General features: G+C 47.9%; 1 protein-coding gene across 2 annotated transcripts in view; it reads right to left on the reverse strand.

The window, feature by feature from the left end:
- VANGL1 (VANGL planar cell polarity protein 1) overlaps positions 1–24867 on the reverse strand; it is a 42465-nt gene extending 17598 nt beyond the window's left edge. The window contains exons 1-3 of one of the 2 annotated variants that reach the window (XM_068965232.1): positions 24797–24867; positions 16769–16895; positions 11778–12385 (exon numbers count right to left, since the gene is read on the reverse strand). In XM_068965232.1, the coding sequence (XP_068821333.1) occupies positions 11778–12385; positions 16769–16895; positions 24797–24867 (806 nt within the window). Of the gene's footprint in view, positions 1–11777; positions 12386–16762; positions 16896–24796 lie in introns of both variants that reach the window. The other variant, XM_068965231.1, reaches the window with a different exon arrangement.
- Between the last annotated feature and the right edge of the window lie 233 nt (positions 24868–25100).

A 25100-nucleotide genomic window follows, 5' to 3' on the forward strand; every position in this document is an offset into this window, starting at 1 on the left:
TGCTCACTCATCAGAGGCACACTTTGCAGCTTTATCTTTTCCCAGAGCAAAGAGAAAGGGTCTGACAGGGTCAGGTGGGGAAGCCTTAGTCACCTCTTTTCAAATGTTAATTGCTTCCTTTAGCTTGTCAACAAAAACAGCTTTCCCAGTGTGTGAAAAACAAGAAAGCATTTCTTACATGCTATTGCCCCACACAAACGCTAGCTTTGTTGTTGATAATGCTTTCCGACTGTGGTGCTGGAGAAGATGCTTGAGAGTCCCTTGGACAGCAAGGGGATTAAACCAGTCAATGACTCAACGGATGTGAATTTAAGCAAACTCCAGGAGATAGTGAAGGACAGGGGAGCCTGATGTGCTGCAGTGCATGGGGTTGCAAAGAGTCAGACACGACCTAGTGACTGAACAACAGCAAAACCCCACTAACAGGAAAGCATTGGTGAGAGAGTGTTCTGACCACAGAGTGAAATCCACAAAGCCCCCTTTCAGGGTCAATTTTCATTATCCTACCAGCCAACTATAGACACTGACATTCAGAAATATCTTAATGACCAGCCTTCACAACTCCATCCACAGGCAAGTAGTAATGGAAATTATGAACACCCGCTAAGTCCCAAGTTCTGGGATGGATGTGAATGGCACCTCATGGGGCTCACAATCCCATCAATGACGACAACCACCTGAACAGGTAAGTACACTGAGTGACCCAGGGCTGAGACAGAGCATTTGAGTGGAGGCGTTTCAGGTGAAGATCCACAGAGACGGCAGAGCCGAGTCTTTGAGCTGAGTCTTAAAAGATGAATGATGGTCAAACCTTGTGGAAGAAAGCTTCACAGGCAGAAACAGACTGGTGTTCAACAATCCTCCTAAGAGGCTACGACAAGAGCAATGGGGTCACAGGGGAAGAGCACCAAGGACTGCAGGCAGCTGCAGGAAGCCAGGAGGACCAAGGGAGGCCTCTTTCTGGGTGCAGAGAAAACATGGCCCTGCCAACACCTCAATTTTGGATTTCTAACCTCCAGAACTCAGAGGAAATTGTTTGTGGTCCTCGGTGGCTCAATGATAAAGAATCCACCTGCAATGCAGAAGCTGCAGGTTCGATCCCTGGGTGGGGAAGAGCCCCTGAAGGAGGGCACGGCAACCCACTCCAGTGTTCTTGCCTGGAGAATCCCATGGACACAGAAGCCTCATGGGCTACAGTCCATAGGGTCACAAAGAATTGGATACGACTGAAATGACTCAGCACACAGGCCGCCAGCCACCATGGAAGTGAACACACTTCTGTGTAGTACAGAAAGATGGAGGCAGGTAGAGGGCAAGGCTGGGCTAAGGTTAACGGTGGCTGAGGCTCTGGACGAATGGCAAAGGAGAGAGGGTGAGCAGAGAGGCTGAGGAAGGAGAGGTCGGTAGGGACAGGGGTGGTAGAGAGGGTGAGCCAGCAGTGAAGACCCAGAGGATGCAGCCAGTAAAGGAGCCTGGGTACCCCAGCCACCCCAGCTCCTGCTACCCAGTAGACGCATTTTAGGCTGGCATCAGGTCTTTGAGAAAACTCTAAAATGAAGGATCCACAATGAAAACTGATTCAGCTCTTTGGGAAAGTCCCACCCTGGGAGAGAAACGGAGGACCTTTATTTAACCTGATTGCTACTTCTTCCCAGGACAGTCAACAAGGCGACAGCTTCCTGGATGTGTGGGTATCACTGGACTTGGGAGATAAACTGATTTCCATGTGACCAACAGTCAGGAGTGTTTGCAGTAAAGCTGGGACTCATTCATGTGAGTCCCAGAGATGCAAATATAATTACCCCTGAACGCTGCTGCCACCTCCTCTGCTGAGAACTGGACACACAAGTATTTATACCTCCTGGCCCTCCTGCCCTTTAATTAGAATGTTTGTCCTACTGGAGCCAGTAGCCTACACAAGTCCCACGTAGATAACAGGCAATGATCACCTTGGAACCTGAGGACAGGGAGCAGCAAAAGCTGGAATCTGCTTGTGTACACAGACAGGTCTGGGTTAGGATGCAGGAAGATGTGGGAGAAAAGCAGGATTTTCTGGGACCTTGTCATGATGGAGCAGGGGGGACATACATGGCCACTTGAGATCTCAAGGTGAGGCCCATCCTGAGAGGGGACAGTGGTCAGCATCCCTGTCCTGCTGGTGAGGTCCAAGGCGGCCGTTCCTTAGGCAACATGGATTCCCCAGTGACCCAGGCCTGCTAGAACCTCAGCTACAGTGACCACGTTTTCTGAATTGAGATCTGCAAACTGGCAGGTGTCCCTGGATGACGCTTTGAGCACCGGCTGCAGACAAGCCCTGCAGGAGATCCCACTGAAAGCCAGCAAACTGCAACCAGAAGCCAGGATAGCTACTTCCAGGAGGAAGGAGGTGAAATGAACGTGCAGTTTGGAGGGCACTCAGGGCACTTCAGGCCCTTTACTGTCTCTGTTAAGGGAAGCACACTAAGTGAAACCGCCCACCCTGGCCAAGCACCACAGTAACCATGTGGGCGAGTTATTTTACAACAGATCTTCGTAAGGAACACAGAACTAATAAGCCACCACCAAGCGGAAGAGTTCAGGAAAGGTCAAATGGAGATACCACATGTCCAACCACCTCCCAGAATCCTTCTCGCTGGGATCCATCTTGGCTGAGCAATGGATAAGCCACCAGGAAGGACCCTGAGTCAGAATGACTGGCCAAAGAAAACCCAGAAACTAATCCCATCACCATAAAACTGAGACTGCAAGCCACGTGGCAGAGCAGTTCTCCTGGGTTCCCTCACCCTATTACTCTCCACTTGGGTGCCTGTTCCCAATAAAGTCTCTTGCTTTGTCAGCTCCTGTGTCTCCTTGGACAATTCATTCCTGAGTGTTAGACAAGAGCCCACTCTTGGGCCCTAGAAGGGGGTCACTCCTTCCTGTAACATCCTCCTTTAAGTTCCTGCTAAGAAAGTGTAACCTGGGAAACATCCTCTCTAATAAAACAAGGAAAGCCACAAAGAACCAGCTCAGAGGAGATCACACTGTCAGCACTGGGAGGAGCCGTGAGCACAGAAGTGGCTGACAGCTTCATACAACACCCTGGTCCACCTAGTCACAGGAACTAAACAACCAGACGATGGCATCCGTCTAGGCTGGAACACCGCCATCACCGGGAGGCTTTGAGCTAGCTGACACCGCTGATGAGAGTCTCCACCTAGGGGATGATCCAGTCACGGCTGACTGTCCCACAACAGAAAGATGCTGGCAGACCCCCGCACTTGGGGGGAGCTGTGCCTCCCATCAAGTGACAGGTTGGCTATGGCCACGTCTGCCCAGAGAGCTTGCAGCCCACTTCCAGCCAGGGCACAAGCCCCAGTGCACTGTCACCTCTCGAGGGTCCAACCTGGGCTGCACCTGCCACGCCTGCGAAGGGAACCCTGCCTTCCAAGCTTTAAATCACTGAGCTGAATCACACCAGATAAACATCAAAGACAACCACCTGTTCTGGGTGCCTTGAAAAGCAGATTTAGATCGGGACTGAGAGCAGCTCCAGACCCACCCAGGATGCTCGGCTGGCCTACTCTTATCCCGCCTCACATCCCTTGACTCGGGTACCTCTGGCCCTAAGAAGAACTGCAGATGCCCATATGGAAAGATCTGGAGCCCAAGGGCAACAGGCCTAGCCAATGGATCTCTACTTACAGAGACTAATCGAGGCCAATACAGAGCAGGGCAGGGAAAGAGAGTCCTGTCCACTTGCCCTCAAGTGCTGTTAGCACAGCACACACACTGCACTAAGTCACACCCACTGGTCTGTGGAGGAGGCATGAAGAATGCTGGGCTGGCCGCGGGGCGAGTCCCTGGAAAACAGACCACACACCAATCCAGTGTGGACCCACCACCAGCCGCCCAGGGCCCTTGGGGAGACGGTAGAAACCAGGGTCACGTCCCGAGCTCTGGCCTGTCCGCTCTGCCTCGGAGCAGGGCTTGTGGGCAGATGCCGTGAGAGGGCAGCCTTTCCAGCTGTGGCTGCTGCCAGCAGGCAGCTGAGCAAACACAGGCTCACGGTGTCCAGCACCTTACACTCTCATTAAAGCCACTTTTAACAGGCACCACGGGGCCCAACCACAAACGGCAGCTCTGAGCCCACCTTCCAAATTCTCCTACAGCAGAGCAGAGACTGAGCAAAACCCGACACTCTGCTCTTCCGCTCTTACTCGTTCCTACCCTTTGTGTCCTTAGGGAGTGGGCATGGGGACTATGACTCTCTTTACTGAAGAGCAGTTACACAAGAAGGTGTATTTATAAAAATGAGACTGCGTGCAAAGCCACAACCATAAAAATCATGAACCAAGGCCTCTGGTGGTCATTTAAAAACATTCCCAACTTCAAAGGTGATGGAGTCAGGCTCGCAAACAGCTGGTGCTGGTCTTGCATATGGAAGGGAGGCGTCCACAGCCCAGCACGACAACCAAGCCTGATCAGCAGTGTAATCACCGGTTTTGATATTATTTGACCCAGAATCACAGACATAAGATTTCCAGTGGAGCTAGATAAACCCTGAAATAACCTTAACCTCCCTAGGAGACTCCCTTTCTCACTTCTAACTGCAAAGCCAAAGTGCCATGGAGAGAAACAAGGCCCCCTACTCAAGCTAAGAGGAAGCAGGCATGAGCTGGAGAGAGGACAACAGGAGCTCTGTTTCACGGGGTCAGGCTATGCTCACTGATCTGTGGTTTCCTGGGGCTTTGGGGTCAAAGGTCAACAGTATGGGGAATGTTCCCGTCCTTAGCTCAGCCACCACAGATTGGGTGGCTTAAACAACGAAACTTCTTTTCCTACAGATCTGGAGCCTCAAAGTTAAGTTCAAGGTCTAGCCAATTCAGTTTCTGCTGAAGACCCTCCCTGGCTTGCAGATGGCTGCCTTCTCACTATGCTCTCATATGGTCCTTCTCCAGTCCTCATGCACCAGGAGAGAATGCACACAGGTAAGATCTCTGGTGCTTCTTATAAGGACACTAATTTACAAGACCGATGACCTCCCTTAACCCTAATTACTTCTTTAGAGGTCCTAACTCCAAATACAGCCAAACTGGGGTTTAGAGCTTCAACCTATGTATTTGTATGTGTGTTCAGTTACTCAGTTGTGTCAAGCTCTTTTAAGACCCTTGGGACTGTAGCCCACCAGGTTCCTCTGCCCAGGGGATTTTTCAGGCATGAATACTGGAGTGGGTTGCCATTTCCTCCTCCAGGGGATCTTCCCCACCTAGGGATCGAACTTGCATCTCCTGCATTGCAGGTGGATTCTTTACCGCTGAGCCATCAAGGAAGTCCCTCAACCTATGGATCTGGGGGTATGCAATTCAGCCTGTAACATTCCATCTCTGGTTCCTCCAAATTCATGTCCTTCTTGCATGCAAAGCACGTAAGCACATTCATCCCATCCCCACAATTCCCAGACTCTGAAATTATTCCAGCATCAACTCTAAGTGTAAAGTCCAAAATCTCATCTAATCAGATATGCATGGGACTTGAGGCAAAATTCCTCCCCAGCTGTGAACTGTGAAACCACACAAGTTATGCATTTCCAAAATTTCATGGTGAATCAGGCACAAGAGAGACATTCCCATTCCAGAAAGACAAAACTGGAAAGAAGGAAGGGGTGATGGGTCCTAAGCAAGTCCAAAACCTAGCAAGGTAAATTCCATCAGATCTTAACACTTGAGAATGATCTTCTTTGGCTTAACATTTTGTCCCTGGGGCCCACTGGGGCGGCCCATCACCCTCCTAAGGCTCTGTGGCCTGGCCCTGCCAATGGAACCAGGCCCACTGAAACCAAGGCAGGGGACCATCGTCTGAGCCCAGGAAGGAAGCAGCCTTGCCCCTGAGCCTTGTGGAGGAGTGATGGTCCTGAATCACCTCTGGAGTCATTCTCTTTTCCTGAAGGATAAGGCGTGTTCACAGCATTCCCTCGTTTTACAGCACTTTCTCTGTTTCCTTTAGTCTCAGGTGACAGTGTAACCCCACCTTTATTCCTGGCTTCTGCTGAGATGACTGACTCCATCCTTGGTTCACACCTAGACTAATCTCCTTATCAAATGGCTGTCAGTCACCTGCTGGCGTTCTCTTTAGTACCTGCTTCCTCATTTTTTTGCAATATGGATAAGCTGAGAATCTTTCAAATCTTCAAGTTCTGGTTACCTTTTGCTTAACAATTCCTTCTTCAATTCCTCTCTCTTCTTCATTTTAAAATAAGGAATAAGGAGGACTCAAGCTGTACCTTCCATAGTTTGCTTAGAAATCTCTTCAGCTAAAAAACCCAATTTCATTGCTTGTAAGTTCTACCTTCCACAAAACACTCGAACAGAAACATAATCCCACGAAGTTCTTTGCCGTTTTATTACAGAGATCACCTTTTCTTCATTGTTCAAATACATGTTCCTTGCTTTCTCATTTATAGCTATGAATTTTGGAGGGAACATATTCAGTTTATAATAGTTCTAACACCACGCTGCAACCACACACAATCATAAATTTCCACTGTTTGAAAATCAATCCAAGAATCATTTCTTCTAATGCATGAGTGGTTCTGTGAGCAGTAACCAGACTTTTGATTAAAAGGTCCACGGTCAATGCCAATTTATAAGGTACTCTTAGACTCAATGAATGAAACATTGAGTTAAAAAAAAACCCGGCTGGCTGGATTAGGTACAATGGAGCTTCAGCAATCTGCGTATCTCACACAGCGGGTCACTGTGAATAGACAACTCTCTCAGAAGACCAAGATGAGAGTTAATTCTGCTTTCGTGGCTTCTGTGTCCTTCTCCTTGCTTATGACTATCAGCTATCACCCTCCACTGATGTTCACACGACCTCCGTACAGCAGCTCTTTCTCTGATGTAAAATATGTTACTTCTGGACTCTGGGAGGAATTGAAGTCAATAATTAAACTTTTTAGAGCTGTAAGTATATGCAGGCTCTGAAAATGAGAGCCTGAGGTTGTCTTGGGAGCCTGTCACACCATGGACCCTAATGAACCAACCCTTCCAAAAGTCCCTAACTTGTGCAGTCCTGCTCCTTAAATCTGGGCTGGGGCTTTGACTGGCTCTAAGAAGAGAATGCAACGCAAGGTACTGGTTGAGTTCCAGGCTAAGCCTTAACAGGCCTGAGAACTTCTGCTCAGGAGCCCTGAGACGCTGCAGTACACTGAGGAAACTATTCCCCAGGGGGAAGGCCCTCTGGGGAAGAAGGGAACCACAGAAGAACCTGGACAGGAGAACAGCCCAATCCCAGCTGACTCACCACAGGACTGCAATCACACAGGGACCATCGGCCAGACCAGCCAAAGAACTGCCCGGCTGAGCCCTGCCCACAGAACTATGAGAAATAATAAAGTAATGTTGCCAAAACTAGGAAGTTCTGGGGTAGTTTTAACAGCAACAAATAAAAGAGGTGTTCCTTGGGACATACAACAAACAGAAAGGTAAAAAGGTTTGACGAGACAAAGGCTCAGACCTACTTACTACTGTGGTAATAAGGCAGAGGTTTGCTTGCTGACTGCTTGAATGAAAGAACCAATGGGGCTAAGGAATGACTGCAGAGTGGCAGCCAGCCATCTCTGACAGTGCTCTTCATCCCTTCCTGTCCAGCCCTGAAGCTATGATTTAAATGAGAGAGAATAATGTGTATAAAAACAGCTAGCACTCAGCTCGGCTCACAGTAAGCACTCAAAAAATGCTTAAAAATTTCACTCATGCATTCTTAAAGCAGTGAACATGAACACATATGTTCCTGGGCACCATGGTGAAATGGTTAAGTTCATCCTGGAACCAGCCAGGGCTCACACCCTACCTCCCACAATTACAAACTGTATGGCCATAGACAACCTGTGTAACTCCTCCAAGCCTCAGTTTCCCCATCTGAAAATGAGGAAAACATACCTACCTTGCAGGGCTGCTGTAATGATTAAATGATTTACATGGTAAGCGTTTAGAAGGTGCCTAGCGTATGGCAAGGACTATGTCACTGCTCACCGGTAAGGTTTCCATTGCTGTTGGTTTACTCTGCCACTTGGATTCAGTCAGTCAATTGCACTAGCTGCTATCCTCGAACAGTCACAGTATTTAAAGATTTCAAAACTGAGAAATCATTAATGAGGATCGTTAAACATCACTTCGAGTCTCTTTTCTCCTGGGTTTCTCTCCATATATAGTCAGATCAAAATCTTAGTGACGGGGGACTTTTCCTGGTGGTCCAGCGATTAGGACTCCATGCTCCCAATACAGGGGCCCCAGGTTCCACCTCTGGTCGGAGAGCCAGATCCCACATGACAAAGCTAAGAGCTCGAATGCCATGACTAAGGAAGATTCTGCATGCCACAGTAAAGATCAAAGATCCCTCGTGCCGCAGTTAAGACCTGGCACAGCCAAATAAATATTTTACAAATTCTTAAAAAAAAAAAAAAAAAATAGTGTTTGGTGAAATCCTGGAAAAGTGAGCAACTCACTGTGAGAATGCGGCCAGGAAAACACGTGAAGCATGTAGAATTACAATGTGCAGAAACCCCAGGATGCTGCGGAGAACATGGGGATGGGGTGTGAGGCACAGAACACGCTGGTTCCTTGAGGCCTCAAGTATGGCCCTAACCTATGGCTTGGGGCCCTCAACTATAAATGGTGACATCACCACAGCCCCTGCCCCCACCCCAATGGCAGCAAGGAGGGGAAAGGGAGACATCTGAAAAGCTCCGTTAACCCCTGCAGCACTGGGCAAAGGTTAGAAGTATCTTAGTCTCCTTTGGTATCTCCCTTTGCACAACAGGAACCTTTTCCGTTTCTGAAAGTTTTCAAGTAAGCCCCCAAAAGCCATTCCAGCCAACAAGGAAGGCTCCTAAAAGTAAATTTTATGAGAGCTAAGGAGACAGGGATTTTCTTTAAGACACTAAAGATGAGGCATTCTTCTGACAGTTTTCAAAAATATCTCCGCTGACTCTATAAAACTGCCTGAAAACAAGCAACAAAAGCCCCTGCCATCTCTCTGCACCTCAGCCCAACAGGTCACTGCTGGGGGAGGAACTTATGTAACAGAGGGCAGACCATCCTGATTCCTGATTTTGACAACCTGCTATTCTGCTCCCCAGGACCTGCTCTTTGTCTATCCCAATTCCCCTTTCCCTCTTGTCTTTTTCTACACTTTACAAAAGAGCTCAGAAGTTCTATTTCTGGCCCAGTGACTCTTCCAGCCACTGCTGGGTTTAGACCAGATTTAGCCCAAGGCTCGGCAGGTGACAGGCCCACTCAGGCCAGCAGGGAGAGATGGATGTCAAATCTGTCCCAGATCTCACAGCCTGACTGTCTCATGGGCAGCCAGGCCCACCTGAGGGCTCTGTGAGTGAAGACGCCTCTCCTTCCCTGGCCATCTTTCCACCCCACAACCAGGGTCTCCACACAAGGGACAAGGGGGTCCTTATGAAAGCAGGAGAGGAGGAAAACTTATGGTCCTGAGGAGGAGTCAGAAGGAAGATACGGGGCCAGCTCAGGCCACCTTCTGTCTCCTGGGGGAGCTGGGGCGAGAGGCTTCAAGGTTAGCCAGTATGGACGGGGCAGCTGCTGGTCACGGTGAGGACAACTCCGAGGCGTCTGTGATAAGCCCTGGGCCACACAGAACACCCAGCCCTGCCTCCCGGGTGCACGTCACCTCTGGCCGGTGCACCCACGTGGCAAGGAACCAGCACCACCCACAACTGTCTGAACACACCACGCTGCGCGTCCGGGGCCGTTTTGTGCGTCCCCTCCCCACTCCCACCCGGGCCCAGCATGCAGAGCAAGCAGTGCTGGAGCATGGAAGCCCCTGCAGGAGGTCAGCCCCACTGCATGGACTGCTTAAAATGCGAAGTCACCCTTCCCTTTTCCACCTCTGCAGGTGGATTCACACAGCTAGGGCCGAGCCAAAACTCAAAACCATGGCAGACTCACTATGGGCCAGTGTCCTAGCTACTGACATTCACAGAGTTGCAAATGTCACTTCTCTCTCTGTTACCAGAGCTGGATTTCTCTCCACCCTCCTGATTCGGGCTAAACCTGTCCATTCCTGAAACAGATGTGGGGTTGGGCTTTATTGCTATCACTATCTGAAGTGCCCTCCTCCTCTTGGGTTCTCACCCATTCCAAGGCCTGTGTCAGCAACTGTCCACTGGTCTGTCTCCAAGGAGTTTTGGGACAAAGCTTGGGAGGCAGCGACCCTGTGCCACGGGAGCTCTGCACACAGCAGACATTTAATACAAGCCTGCTGATCATTCTCCAGTGTGAAATACGGGGGGGAAAGCTGTCTGAGACGAATAAGCAGCAGCGGCTTACTTGCCTTCAGAGCCCCACGGGCACCCATAAAGTACTCGATACACCTGGCTTTGCAGCGCCAAGCATGGGAATCAGACGCTGACTCCCTCCAAGGATTGGTCAAGGTGGCACAGTCCTCGACTGCTAAACCACCCAGTCCTCGGGTGGCATGAGCTGAGCCAGAGGGGTGACAGATCCATGCCAATACCGAGACGGTCTGGCAGTATAACTGACTCCAAACCAGAGTGAGGCCACCTCCCCCAGCCCCAGCCAAAAATATGACAAAGCCCGTTGTTCTGATCCCCACTAAGGTGCCCTTGCCATCTTGGCTGCTCTGCAGTGATAGCTGCCATCAACAAAGCACATGCCATATGCCAGCAGATACACACATTGACATATATGGCCCGAGGAGGCAGGAGAGCCCTATGAGAAGACGTCAGACATCTCAGACTGTTCTCTCACCTGGAACCATCTGGGTGCCAACCGTGTGCCAGGCTCTAGGTCAGGCACTGAGGATGCAAAGAGGAGTAAAATGCAGCACCTGTCCTCCGGAGCCCACAGTTTGTGGAAGAAAACAGAAAAATAGGCCAGTGACACAAAGTGAGAAACGCTATAATGAGGACATTAACGCAGGCCTGGCTTCATGGATTCTGCACAAAGCTAGCCATGTTCTTTCGTATAAATTACTTAAAATCCCTAAAGCCCTGTTTCCTCATCTGAAATACAGATGAGCTCTATGAAGACAATTTATATGACGCGCTTATCTCAAGGTACATAAAAACAAAGCAGAACAGAACATGGAATACAATCAATAATGATGATCACTCTTTTCGTTAATCACAAAATAATTACATTTTGTGTACAGATTTCAAACATAACATCTTAAAGTGTTTCTAGTTTTTTCTCATGTACACATTTTCAACTCTTACAAGTTTAGCGTCTCTAATCTACACCTGATTCTTTACTGGAAGGTCACTAGGGTGACCACATAATTTATTGTCCAAATCAGGAAACCTCTGAGAGTGGGGGAGAAAGGAATGATTAATAATTCCACTGGGACAACAATGGTAAACCAGATGTACCATTATGAACAAAACTGTTGATCACTCCATCATTCACAGGCTGATTTCGGGGGCAGGGTCAGCAGCCATCACTAAGGCTTCCTTTCTCCATCATTTTTAAGAGCTGTGAACAATTTTGGAAACAGGCCCAACAAAACTCCAACCTGGAAGACAGCCAGTCCCTGTAACATGCCATCCAGAATTCAGTGAAGTCAATGTACGTGAATTTCCCCCTCCACACACACACATACACACACAGCTCCTCCCAAAACCTGAAAAAAAAAGAGTCAGACCCTGGTCTTGCTCTTGGCACCTGGCAACATCCCTCACATGCTGTAGACTTAACTGTCTTCTAGCAAAACAGCAGTGGTCCTTTCCGCCCCCGGAAGAGCCCCCTCACCTCAGGTGTCCCAAGCTGTAGAAGCGGGACTCGCCGTCGGTAGAGCGGACCACCTGCAGCGTGAACATGGGCTGCAGCTGTCTGAGCTCTAGCAGGACGACAGCCAGGTAGTGGATGAAGAGGAGCGCGTCCACGAGAGAGACGGCATATTGCACAATGCCCTGGTAATTTCGGTCCCGTGAGTCCAAAATGCGGACCCCGTAAAAAAGCCAATAGGAGACCACGAAGAGAAAGATGAGGACCAACAGGAGGGCACGGAACACGAAGATCCGTGGCATGTCAGCTCTCTGCTTGCGGAAAAACAGCGCCCAGGTCCCGATGAGCAGAATGAGGAGCTTGAATGCCACGGAGATGAAGAGTCCCTCGCAGATGGTGCCGCAAGGCTCCAGCTCATCCCGCCACAAGATGGGGGGCAGCAGAATGAAGGCGACGGGGGTGAGGAAGACCAGGAGTCCGAGCGCCGCAGCCACGGTGAGCCCCAGGTAGCGCCTGCAGTCCAGCCCCACGCTGTCCTCCATGTCCTTGCTGATGCGGGCAATGTCCTCCTGTGAGATGCTGTGCTCCGACGTGCCAGTGATGGCCGTGGTGGTCTCGCCCCAGTTGTCATCCTGATGGGGAGAGAACAGTGAGGACAGACGGCCACATGGCACACTGCATGTTAAAGCCACAAAGCCCACAGAAGCACGGGGGACAGGAGAGCCCACCTTCCTCAACCGCAATCCACACGTGTGGGCTTCCTGGGAAACGAAGCCTGATACACACATAGGCTTTCTGGGAGATGAAGGCTTAACTCTTTAAATAGAGGACTGTTTTAACTATGACAATTTTGCTTGAAGTTTTGCAAATTACACCGTATATTTACCTTTTTCAACAGAAAAAAGCATAACTTAACCTGTTTGTTGGGTGATTTATTGTTACAACAGTGACTATCCTCCACTGTGTTGGAATTCTTGAGAGGCTTGGTGATAGACAATCTGCTGTTAGAAAATTGTGTGCAAGTTCACCTACAGCCCAAGGAGAAAACCTTCTGCATTTCCTTCTGGATTCACGACTGGGCTATAAAGGCTTACAAAGTCTATCTCTCAGAAGTGGGCAGTGATATGTAGCCTGTGCCCTCCAGGAGCTCTGAGGAGCAAAGGTCTTGCACAGGAGGGAACTCACATGGTTATGTACAAATCAAAGCCCGCCTGTAGTTGGTACACACATTTTCTTAAACCTCCATAATGTTTTTAACACCCATTTAATAAGTCTCAAGCACTCTCTGATATTTCTCATTGAACAAGCAAAACAGATTCTGGCATCGATGGCCCAGACAGCTCAAAAATTCCTTCTTAAACACGAGTGTCTGTGACAAATTGAGCCTCAAAGGTATAAAAATACTGAGACTGAGACTTCCCTGGTGGTGCAGTAGCTAAGACTCTATGCTCCCAGGGCAGGAGACCCAGGTTCGATCCCTGGTCAGAAAACGAGATCCCACATGCCACAACTAAAGATCACGCAGGCTGCGGCAAAGAGGGAAGATCCGTGTGTTGCAACTAAGACCCAGAGCAGCCAAATAAGTAAATAAATAAAAATAAACTTTACAAAATACCAAGATTACTGGAATGCATGTCTTTTACTATCTTGCTTTCGCTTGCTTTTCAAAGTCTATAGTTGTTTGGAACAATTGTCTCCTCACTTAACATGATCCAGTTGTCAGGGTTTTAAACAGTTTTGCTATTTCTCTGGCAACGACGACTCCATTCCAAAGCAACAACAGAGCAAGAAGACAATGAAAAGCCACACTGGGTCCAAAGGGGTTTGCCTCAGAAATGTGTGTGTATGATTTAAGTTGGAAAAAAACAGTCAGATATGGTGGTAAGCTGGGTGAAATTAATGCATAAGATACCAATTTCAAAAAATCTAGTCTAAGTTAATAGCTGAATCAGCAAGCTAGAGATCTCACAACTAAATGAAAACCTCAAATCGAGCAACAATAAATAAATATGATTCATGAAATGCATAGGCTACAGAAAGAAACAGTGGTGGTGGCAGGAAAGATCTGAACCTATGAACAAACAGTTCTTTGACTCAGAAAGTTACAAGTATCATGTACTAAGAGAGAAGTTGTTATTTAAGATAACAGCCAGAAGCAACCACTATTCTCTCATTGCTGGTGGAAGTACAGATGGTACAATCACTCTTGAAAACTGGTCTGGCAGTCTCATACAAATGTGACTTTACACTTAACTGGATAGCCCTAGCAATTCCACTTCCAGGTTTTTACCCCAAATAAATGAAAACATATGTCCACAAAAAGGTTTGTACAAGAATGTTCTTAATAGGTTTATTTTCATAATAGCCCCAAATGATCCAACTCAAAGTCTATCCATAGGAAGAAGAATGGAAAACAAATTGTGGTATATGCATACACTAGAACACTATTGCTGAAATACAGCAAAACATGGATAAATCTCAAAGTTACGATGCTGAGTGAAAAAAGGTCCAAAACAAAAAAATGTGAATCCAATTACATTAAATTCTAAAACAGGCAAAACTAATCTATAGTGACTGAATCAAAGCAAGGCTTGCCTTGGAGGGGGCTGAGGGCAGGGATTGACTGGGAAAACATAAGAGAACTTTCTAGAGTGATAGAAATATACATTGTAATAGCAGTGCGGGTTATATGGACTTATTCAGCTGTTACAACTTCTTGAATTATATACTTAAGATCTGTTCATCTTTGGGTAAATTTACTTCAATTCTGTAAAAAGAAAAAAATCACAAGCATGGGAAGAAATGGCTACACATTCAAAGATGGACAACTTGCTTTAACCTAAGGTGAGTCTGTTCTTGTTTAGTTGCGACCCCATAGACTGTAGCCCACCAAGCTCCTCTGTCCATGGGATTTTCCAGGCAAGAATACTAGAGTGGGTTGCCGTTTCCTTCTCCAGGGGACCTTCCCGACCCAGGGATCAAACCCGCATCTCCTGCATTGCAGGTGAATTCTTTACCACTGAGCCACCTGGGAAGCCAACAGTTTAGTAAAATAAGTTATTTTGTTACACTCTTAGTGAAGGCAAATATTGGATCCCATGTTTTGCATTGGGCCTAACACTCAATCGATGATCAGTATTGAAATAATGATCTCTAGTGTTGTGGTAATTTGGTTGACAATGCTGATTTGGTTACTCATCCTTTTTCCTGCCAAAGAGTTGCTAACTAAATCCCCTGTCCCTTTTAATAATGTGTGCACACTTGTGCCCCAAAATGAAGATGTCTAAGGTCTTCCCAAGCTTGAGGTTCTCAGAATAGAAAGGATCTCAGACCCTCTAACTCAATCCCCAAGATTTTCAGTGAAGAAAATGAGGCCCAGAACGGTTGGACATGCCCAAAGTCACATAGGTGCTGAGAAGTACCGCCTCCAAATGCCCACCTCAGTGCTTTTCCCTGAATGTAACTTCAGAGTGAGCTACAAGATGTAGACACGACGGATGAACTGCCTTCACTGTGGGCCACCAGCACCTGTGAATTCATCCAAGAAGAAACTGACCCCTGTGGCACTTAAGGGGGGTCCAGTCTTAGGACTAGCCCAATCCATTCAACCACTCCTCTGGCCCTCTGGCTCTCCATCCCTATGACTGTCCCAGAGCCAAGGCAGGAAGTGCAACAGTCAGGACTAAAGTCATTTACTTATCACTGAACAAACGCCACATTCAACCACAACAGCAGCTTTGGCTTCTAATAGCATCGCGTGTGCTCTGAAGAATTCCAATTTCAGTCCATATATCTGCTTACCAATGCATATCTGTCTGTACTTATAAGAACATACAGATACATGCTTATCTGTATCTTTACAGCTGTGCAGGCACCTGTTCGTTTATTTGGGGCCAAGGCTGGACACGCATATACTTCAGGAGAGTATGCAAACATGTTTCTGAGTATAACTCAGACGTTTGTTTAAATCAACTGGACTGTGAGACAGTTGGAACCCAGAGAGAAGAACACAATGTTTGTTTGTTTGTTTAATTAATAAATAGACAATACTTTAAACCTGGGTGATTTGGGGACTTCCCTGACAGTCCAGTAGGTAAGACCTCGCCTTCTAACGCAAGAGGTACAGCTCTGACCCCTGTTCTGGCAGCTAGGATCCCATATGCCTTGCGGCCAAAAAACCAAAGCATAAAACAGAAACAGCATCAAGACAAATTCAAAAAAAAAAAAAAAACTTTAAAAATAGTCCACATCAGAAAAAAAAATCTTAAAAATTGGGTGATTTCACATTAAATCCTAATTTCCAGCTTTTCTTAAATATTGCAAGACCCAGGAACACTGAATTCCTGCATTCTTGCACAGTGATAAGCATTCACAGCTGAGAAGCTGCCGCTCCTTTGACAGAAGAAATACATTGTCCAGGTGCCAGGCTCCATCACTCCATGCTGCAGCCCTGACGTTGATGTACCATACAGATTGCTATTTATCCCCAAGCAAGCCTGACATATTTTTGCTCTTCTGTGTAACCCAGGGCCTGTTTCACTCACTTCTATCTCCCTATCAGGCATCTAAGTGTGTGGCCTCTGGGCTGGTGAGGCTCCATCTGGGCCGTCCTAACTGCTCTGCTCCCCTTCCCAACATAACTTAGGGGCGCTCTGGAGAGCGAGCGTCCTTCTCTTCAATACTGTTCTGCTTTGGAATGAGTCTCCAGAGCCCATAGCCTGCAACTTTCCTGTCTCTGTCCTGTCATCAGCCCTTGCTGGCTTCTTTTCAACACCATTCCAGGCAAGCCAACCAATCACACTTCAGAATAATCCTCAAGCTGGCCAGTAGCAGGACAGGCTGTTCTTAGACCAACAAGAAACCACGGGACATAGATAAACTAATTAACATGCTAGAAAAATAAAGATAAAAACCCAAGAGAACCTGTGGCAACAAGACTTAGGAAAACATTTACAGAAAAGAAGCCTGATCAAGTGGCAGTGTACTTACAGACTGCCTTTGATCCTTACCTGAGCTTCCTCTGTCCGCGCAGAATCATTTGCCAACAGGGGCTCTCCAGTGGGAGCTTGAATGGTGACAGATTTTTCTGACCCTCTGCCATCTTTATTCCGGGGTGACTTGTGCCTCTCTCTATTTCTTTCCCTGAAGAAACATGAAAGATAATCAGCTAGCACATTTATATCACATTAATTAACCCTCATCAAAACATGTTATGAATTTCATCTTGAATTTAAGAAAATTCTGCAGATACACACACACACACCCACACACACATACTGTGCCAATCCCCACCCACTGCCACCCCCACTGTGAGGAATAAATTGATCTTTATTCCCTACTTACTATTTTCTTTCTGGCACTCTAAGACCCCAAACAAAGACTGTCACTCCTCTCTCAACAGTGGTCATATTTTTCCAAAGTCTAATATTGTGAATTTTATAATTTCTGTAGATTAGGTACATTTCATTGTAAGATTACTGATTTGATTTGATTATAATCTGCCTAAACTTATTTTCTAGGACATTATTTTATTCGGACAACAGAGCAAAATACTTAAGCTTCAGTCTGCCCAAAAATATCTGGGACACACTGTCAACCTACACCTTTGGACAAGAGAAGAAAGGAGATTCTAAACCAAGAGAATCACTTATTTCTCTTTCCTACAAATTCGAAACTAAAAGTCATTCCCATAGGTTCTAGATGGACTCAAGGCACCCACAGAAACAGACAAAGGCTAGGACAAATGACACCAAGAGGTACACACATGAGCGTGTGTGTGTGTGTGTCTGTGTGTGTGTGCGCGTGCATGTGTCTGTGTGTGTCTGTGTGTGCGTGTGCGTGTGTGTGTGTGTGCTTTTTCTCTAAGGAAAGCAGCCTGCTGCATCAGTTTACCCCAGATGAACTTCCTGGGTGATCTTCTAGGGTGACTAGGAAAGCACTCTGCTGTGGGTCAATGCTGAAATTACGAAAGGAATTAACCACTGTGCAAGTCATGACCTGGGCACTAACCATCTATGAAGACTGGTACCGCCAAGGCCAACTGTGAACAGTCCACCCAGAAGCCCCACCAAAGGAGCCCCTCAGTGACCAAGAATAAGCTCCCTCAACTTCTGTCCTACAGGTCGCCCTGATGTCAGTCCCCCGTTCTTTACCCAGGTGTCCTCCTCCCCAAGGTTTCGGGGTAGAACAGAAGCATCGCACACACATACTGCAGAGACGGATGGTCAGATTTTGGCTCTGTCCCTATTTGATGTGTGAGCTTGCACAAATTCAACCTGCCAACTAAGGAAAGTGTCTCACGAGTGGCTCAAAGGGTAAAGTCACGAGCCCCTGCAGTCGGTGACCTTGAAGACACCCTGAAGGGAGTTCAGGGCAGAGAGTAGGAATGAGACCATCTATGCTCTGGGAAAACTGGCAGAACGGGACTTCAGTCAAGATATTTTCAGGAGAAAGTTTTATGAACCCAATTTCTCACATCTTTTCATACTTAGAAAAGCACTAAAATCATTAAGAGATCATTTGTTCCTCGTGACTAGCAGCAACCTTCTACCAAGATGTGGGCTTAATTGCATGTACCCCCTTCATCAAGTTATGTATATGCTCATCCCCCAGCCCCCACCACCTCTTCGGAGCAGTTCCTCAGAGCTATCTGAGATGCTGTCTTCTGTGCTTTAGTTCTCAGGAAGCCCCAAATAAAAGTGAGCTCATAGCTCCCATGCTGTGTGCTTTAATCAACAAATCTCTGAAAACCTCGGTTTTACCATCTATGAAATGGGGATAATAATCACACCACATAGATACAGGGATATGAAATAATACATAGTAGCAATAATATTAACAAAAGCTATAATTATTGCTGTTACCATCAGCACTTGGCAAAGAATGGTGACTTGACTTGGTGAAGCAGAGTATGTGTTCCTTGGGGAAAGATGAAAAAGAAGCTTTTAACATACAATCAACCCCTCTTACTTTGCACAGTATTTCTCCTATTAATCTACTTAGCTAACAGAATCACATGCAGACTTCCTGTGGTCAGACTTCTGCCTTATCCATACCTCCCTAGGATAAGCCCTGGTTAACTCCTTCGAAGGGGAGGGAGGCTCCAGCCATCCCAGAGAGGCTTTCAGTGATAGCATCTTAATTCCTAAGGCATAATCTATCATTTCAATCTACTGCTAAATGAGAGTCCAGAAAGAGATGTGTTCTCATCAACACTGATGTTTTATTTTAACTGGGCAACTAGGGAAATGGCTAAGAGATTTTGTTTATCCAGAGATGTGTCTCACTGATGATCACTCTGCTCCCTACCCCAACGCACAGGGCACTTTGTTCACTCAGTCATGTCAAACTCTTACGGCCCTATGGACTGCAGCCCACCAGGCTCTTCTGTCCGTGGAATTCTCCAGGCAAGAATACTGGAGTGGGTTGCCATTTCCTATTCCAGGGGATCTTCCCAACCCAGGGATCGAACCCATGTCTCCTGTGTCTCCTGCAATGGCAGGTGGATTCTTTGCCACTGCGCCACCCAGGGACACCAAACAGCACCTTACCCAGTGCTTTATTATATGAAACTTGTTCAATCCCAATAATAGCTCTATGTGGTATTATTGTCCCCATCTTAATCATGAAGCAACCGAGGCTTATGGAGGTTGAGTGACTCCCCAAAGTCAGAGTAAGTGGCAGAGCAGGGTGTGGACCCAGTCTCTTGATTTAGACCCACTATGCTGCACCATTTGAAGAGCAAATGGAAGATTTTCTAGCCTACGAATTCCTAATGCTCACTCTCACACCCTGAACTTGAACTACCAGAGCTGCGGAATCTGCCTTTGAAGCTACTTCTAGAAGTCATGACTGGACCCTGACCTTGGAGAACACAAAGTGGTGTGCCCAACACTCTGGCCTGCCAAAGACAACCACTTCAAAAGGACTCACTGTGAGAAACAATAAGCGATTTGGGAGTGATTTCCCATGTGTCTGGTCAGTCTTAGAACGAGCTGTTTAGACTAAGTCTGGAATCACTGCTCCCTGGGGCCCCACCTCAGCCAGGCCAGACCGAGGCACCTCCTCTTCTCGCTCTGTTCCCACTTTCCCCAACGGCTCTCACATCCATCACTGTCCTGCCATCTGCCAAGTCACGTGATCCCTTGACCCATCTATCTATTCACTGGGCCCACAGGTCAAATTCTGTGACAGCACAAATTCCACCAGCAATCAAAATTCTTTTACTGTGTGCCAGTTCCTGTAGCCTGAACACCACTAGGGCCAGAAGCGGACAGGGAACCACACAGGGTTGGAAACAGCCTCTTGGGGGGCCACCCATCCCTCGACTTGACCCTAGTGGGCCTAGTCTGGCTTTTAAAGGCCCCAACAGTTCCCAAAGGAGAAGCGATCTCTACAATTCCCCTGGTAGCAGCAGAGCTAAACCAGATAGGAACTATTACCTGATAACCCCCGGAAGGTTTCTCATCCTCCAAGACCGAAACCCTAAACCAGTGCTTCTCAAGATCTGAATGTACAGACAAGCCACCTGCGGTGCAGACTAAGTACAGATTCGCTGGCCCCACCCCCAGAGAAATAGTCTGGAGCAGAGGGACGACAGGAATCTGCCCTTTTCATCAGCAGCCCCAGCTGATTAGGATGCAGGAAACTGCTCAAGGCTCTCCCACCCAAATGCTGCTCAGGGAGGAGGTAGGTGGAATAACTTACCACTTAATTGCCCTGTCTGTGAAATGCCCTGTATACGGCGAGGGCCTGGGAGTGGGACTCAGGACACTCTGCACTGGATCCAGGACCAAGAGCTTTCCATCGGCTGTCAAGTAAGGGGCCAATGGAAAGCTTACCCTATCAACTCAATGTGGGCTGCGCATCACGCTGGTCCTTGTTGAGGGAGCAAGACCTGTTGTACAGCTTTTGTAAAAATCACTGGTCCTGAATGACTGCTCTGGGAAGGTGCCTGAGCCTGGACTACATAGAGAAGTCCAGCAAAAATGCTGCCATACAGCACTTTCCAGAATGCAGAGCTATGAGCCCAGTATGGCTGCCTCGCTGCATTGGTACCCAAACTTTCATCCCCAGAGTGTTAACTGCTGTGATGTCAAGGACGTGCCAAGTACCTACGGGAGAGCCCCCCCACACACACAGTGGTGAAGACCATCAGTTCACCATGTCTAAAAGAAACAGGAGACGTGGAGTAGGCTAGCAAACCACTGAAAGGGTCTTTCAAACACAAGAGCACCGGGTGTCTTTCCAGCTTCACCTGAGTTGTCTTGATCACCCACACACCTTTGCTGGGCAGGTGTGTGAGCCACAGGAATCCTTGTATCTTTATCTCTGAGCCTGTCTCCATGGAGCATCTGCCTGTACTGAGTAAAGATAAGTCAGGGATGGGGGGGCAAGCAATAACACGTTGGAGGCCGGGCATCTGTCTGTACCTGCAGGTGTGTGCGTGTGCAAACGCATGTGTTTAGGCGATCCTAGGGCTGAGCTCTGGGAGGGTGCTGTAAAGTCTCTCTCACTCCCGTCAGAATCCCCACTGAGCCCCAGACCATTCCCACTTACTATCGGCATTTCCTGGGAAGATGACTTGGCTCTATTTCTGGTGTTGGTCTATTTCTATTTGGGGGAAAGCCGGCCCCACCGGTTACTCCTCCCTTTCCTTCTCCACCACCACCCACTACCTGTCCTTTCTCTCCACCGACTGCAGGGCCTGGCTGGCTGCTTCCTCTCGGGTGGGAGGGCCAGGCACAGCACAGACTGACTCTGAAGCGGCCTCGGAACAAAAGGACCACTCCCCCTACGCTCTGGCAGCCTCTATTGGACAATGCATTTTACACATCAGGCCCAGGGCTGACCCTCCAGGCCTTTTTTCCCTACCAGTTATTCCTGCTGCTCTCCACTGTGCATGGCCCAGGGAGAAAAGCATGGCTTGCAAAGCAGCAAGAAATGGGGCCCGAAACCTGAGGGTCCCGACAAACCTCATTTGCTAAGTCACTTCAGTCGTGTCCGACTCTGTGCGACCCCACAGACGGCAGCCCACCAAGCTCCCTCGTCCCTGGGATGCTCCAGGCAAGAACACTGGAGTGGGTTGCCATTTCCTTCTCCAACGCATGAAAGTGAAAAGTGAAAGGGAAGTTGCTCAGTCGTGTTCGACTCTTAGCGACCCCATGGACTGCAGCCCACCAGGCTCCTCTGTCCATGGGATTTTCCAGGCAAGAGTCCTGGAGTGGGGTGCCATTGCCTTCTCCACCAACCTCATAACTTCAGGCAAATAATGCTCTGTCTCTGCATCTCAGTGTTATCACCTGTTGAGCAGAGGTCCCCCCTTCCCACTGTTTAAGGGCTGCTGCGAGGATGGGCGGCCATGACCCAGGATCTTAACAGGCACTCTCAGAGTGGTCGTGGACAGCACTGGAAGCTGCTGCACTGAGCTCGAGGAACTCATGCTCTAAACCCGAAGGTTAGGTGAGGCCGGCTGGAGCCTGCGTCATTTTCCCAGCAGGTTAACTGGATACCCTCTGGAGGTATCAAAAAACCAGACCACTAGCTTCTTTGTTGGAAAAAGTCATCTGTCATCTGCTTGGAACTCTGCCAGTACGCAAAGATGATCTCAGTGTCATCAAGCATATCAAGTTCGTTGCCCTTCATTATTCCTCTCTGAGAGTCCTACGAAGATTCCCAAAGAGCGCGGTCCCACTCCTTTCCTACTCTGCCATGCAAATCGCTGAGCAAGGCAGCCTTCACAGGGATACTCCCCGCTGATACACTACCCTCTGCTGGGTCCAGGGCATGCCTTTGGAGGGCTACTATGACTGTTCAATACCATTTACACCCAGACACCTACTATCTACGGATTACAACCTCCACCCCACAGTCACTATGCCCTGTCATGGGAGTCATCTCAGCGGCTGTGGTTTTTCTAAAGACACCGGGAGCACACCTATAAATCTCCAGTGGTCATCTCTCACCCAGAGCCCTCCTGAGTAGGCATTCAGCAACATCCCTGATTAAAGTATTAAAAGTCTCAGCTTGTATTATCATTTGCCGAGCGCTTTCTGCAGGGGTCCAAGAAGGTACTCAGAGTTGTGTGTGCTATTTTCATGGAAAGTTACAGTCTCTTGAAGTTACCACATGAGCACTACAGTATCAGTTTCTGGGGGCCCCAAGGGGCTGAGGGAACACAGAGCAACGAGTGTTGGGATGGGACATGAGTGCAGATGAAGGAGGCCAGAGACGGCTTCTCCTCGGAACCCTGCAAGACATCCCTGCTTTACTCATCTCCAAGCACCCAGAGAACCCCAGATTCCCATTCCGCTCCTCACAGTGCGGGACGGGGAAGCTTGGCACACTGACAGGGGAACTGCTTTTCCCGGTTCAGTTCAGAGAGTGGATATTTTTAAACAGCTGTTTCTGGTATTTTAGAACGAATCTGATATGTTTACCCACTGATTGAAATTGGTGATTAAATTTTTCTCACCAGAGGGTTCCTGACTTTCCCAGGATCTGGGCTCTGGCCTCACTCAGCCGCACTTCTTTCTGTTTCCCATGCTGACTAGAAAGTCTTGCCTGGGTTCCAGCACAAGCTCATTTACTTCTTTTCCCCAGATTGTCATGATTGTAAGAGCAATACATGAAATTTAGAAAATAATGAAGGTTTAAAACACACACACAAACTATCTGTTACCATTCATCGCAAGAATATATACCTATTATAATGTGCAAAGTTTTGAATCTTGGTTTTTAGTAACATGGCCTCATCTATATTTTCTCATGTCATTAATCTTCAAAGGTCTTTTACATTTTTATTCTATTTGTATTTTTAATCGCAAAATGTATATACTTATAAAAGACTGAACAAGTGTAGAAAGATCAAGCATCTAAGTGCCCATCAGTCACCATCCTGTGTGGACCCCTTCCCTGTGGAGGACCACTTGGGGCAGCTTGGACACTACCCTTCCAGACCTCTTTCTGCGTGTGTAGATCCATATGGACTCACAAATGAATAAGTCAATTAGATATATGTGGCATACTTGCTGTTTCACAAAACGAAATCCTGCTCTGCACTTAGCTGCCTGTATGGGGAACTGCCCAGTCAGGGAAACCCCACTACAATCACCATTCCTAGCTCTTCCCTGGGTCTATGGACTGGGGTCAACTGGGGCCTTCAAATGTGGTACTGAAATGCCAGGGCCATTGATAGCATAAATCCAGGCACTGGTGAGTGGCCTACCGTGTGCTGGATTAAATGCTTCACAGGCATCATCTCATTTAATCCTCCCCACAGCCCTGTGAGGAGGGAACTGCTCTCCCCATGTTAGAGATGAGGGGTCCGAGTAAGAGGCAGCACTGTAACTGTATCAGCCGCTCTCTTCACTGGCCTGGTACTACCTCTTCACTCGCTCATTCCCTCACCATTCTGCAGGTCCGGGACACGGCAGGCCCCAGGACACCAGCGCAGACCTGTTCATTCTGCACAGAGGAGGGGAAATTTGGCACCCCCCATTACCCAGGTCAGATGTCCAAAACCCAGGCCTGTTCACTGGGAAGACGAGTCAGAGGCAGAGAAATGCGTAAGGCACCAGGCCAAGCCTGCCAACCTGCCACTTCAGTGGATAAACCTCACAAGCAAGGGCATAATGGACCATGAGTCAGCAGCTCTGGGTGAGAAGCGACAAATTAACACTTTTTCTTTTTTTTAATAAAACTTTCACTTAGATTCTTGGTAAAGCTTTTGGGAGAAGTGTCATCTTGGAGAAGTACTTAGAAATGAAAAACATTTCCACTGAAGGGAGCAACTTTAATTTAAAATCAATTGTGAGAAGTGAAGGTCATCAACGGTAATGGTGGCTATAAAATGTAAATTGGTGGTGCCGTTCCTCCCAAAGCATGTTAAAAGGTTCTGAAAGCTCAGCTTCTCAGGCACCAGTGGACTGAAACTCCAGTGCTGGCTGCCCCCCAGGGGGATTGTGAAAGTGAGTCCAGGAAGCCCGAGAAACCTGCAAACTCTGCCCCCAGAGGAAAAGTGGAACAAGCAAGAGCTTACATACCCTTGTCTGTGAGATTTTTTCGAATGACTTGAATAGTAAGAATATCCAGAATACGTGGATTCGGTATCCATAGCAATGGAGGGCTTGCTCTCGCTGCAGGAGCAGGTACTGTTTCTCCTTAGAGGTAGAGAGAATTTCACCTACTGGACTCCTCAGACCTCAAAGGGCCTGGGAATCAAGGAGTCACTCCAACTGGAACAAATTCTGGGAAAATGAGAAAAACAAACAAACAAAAAAGATAAAGCCAACCTCGAGGAAGTTAAATTGGAAGATAAATGACAGTGGCAACCTCCACTCTGGGATC

This window comes from Capricornis sumatraensis, chromosome 2 (assembly GCF_032405125.1).
Source record: "Capricornis sumatraensis isolate serow.1 chromosome 2, serow.2, whole genome shotgun sequence".
NCBI lineage: Eukaryota > Metazoa > Chordata > Mammalia > Artiodactyla > Bovidae > Capricornis > Capricornis sumatraensis.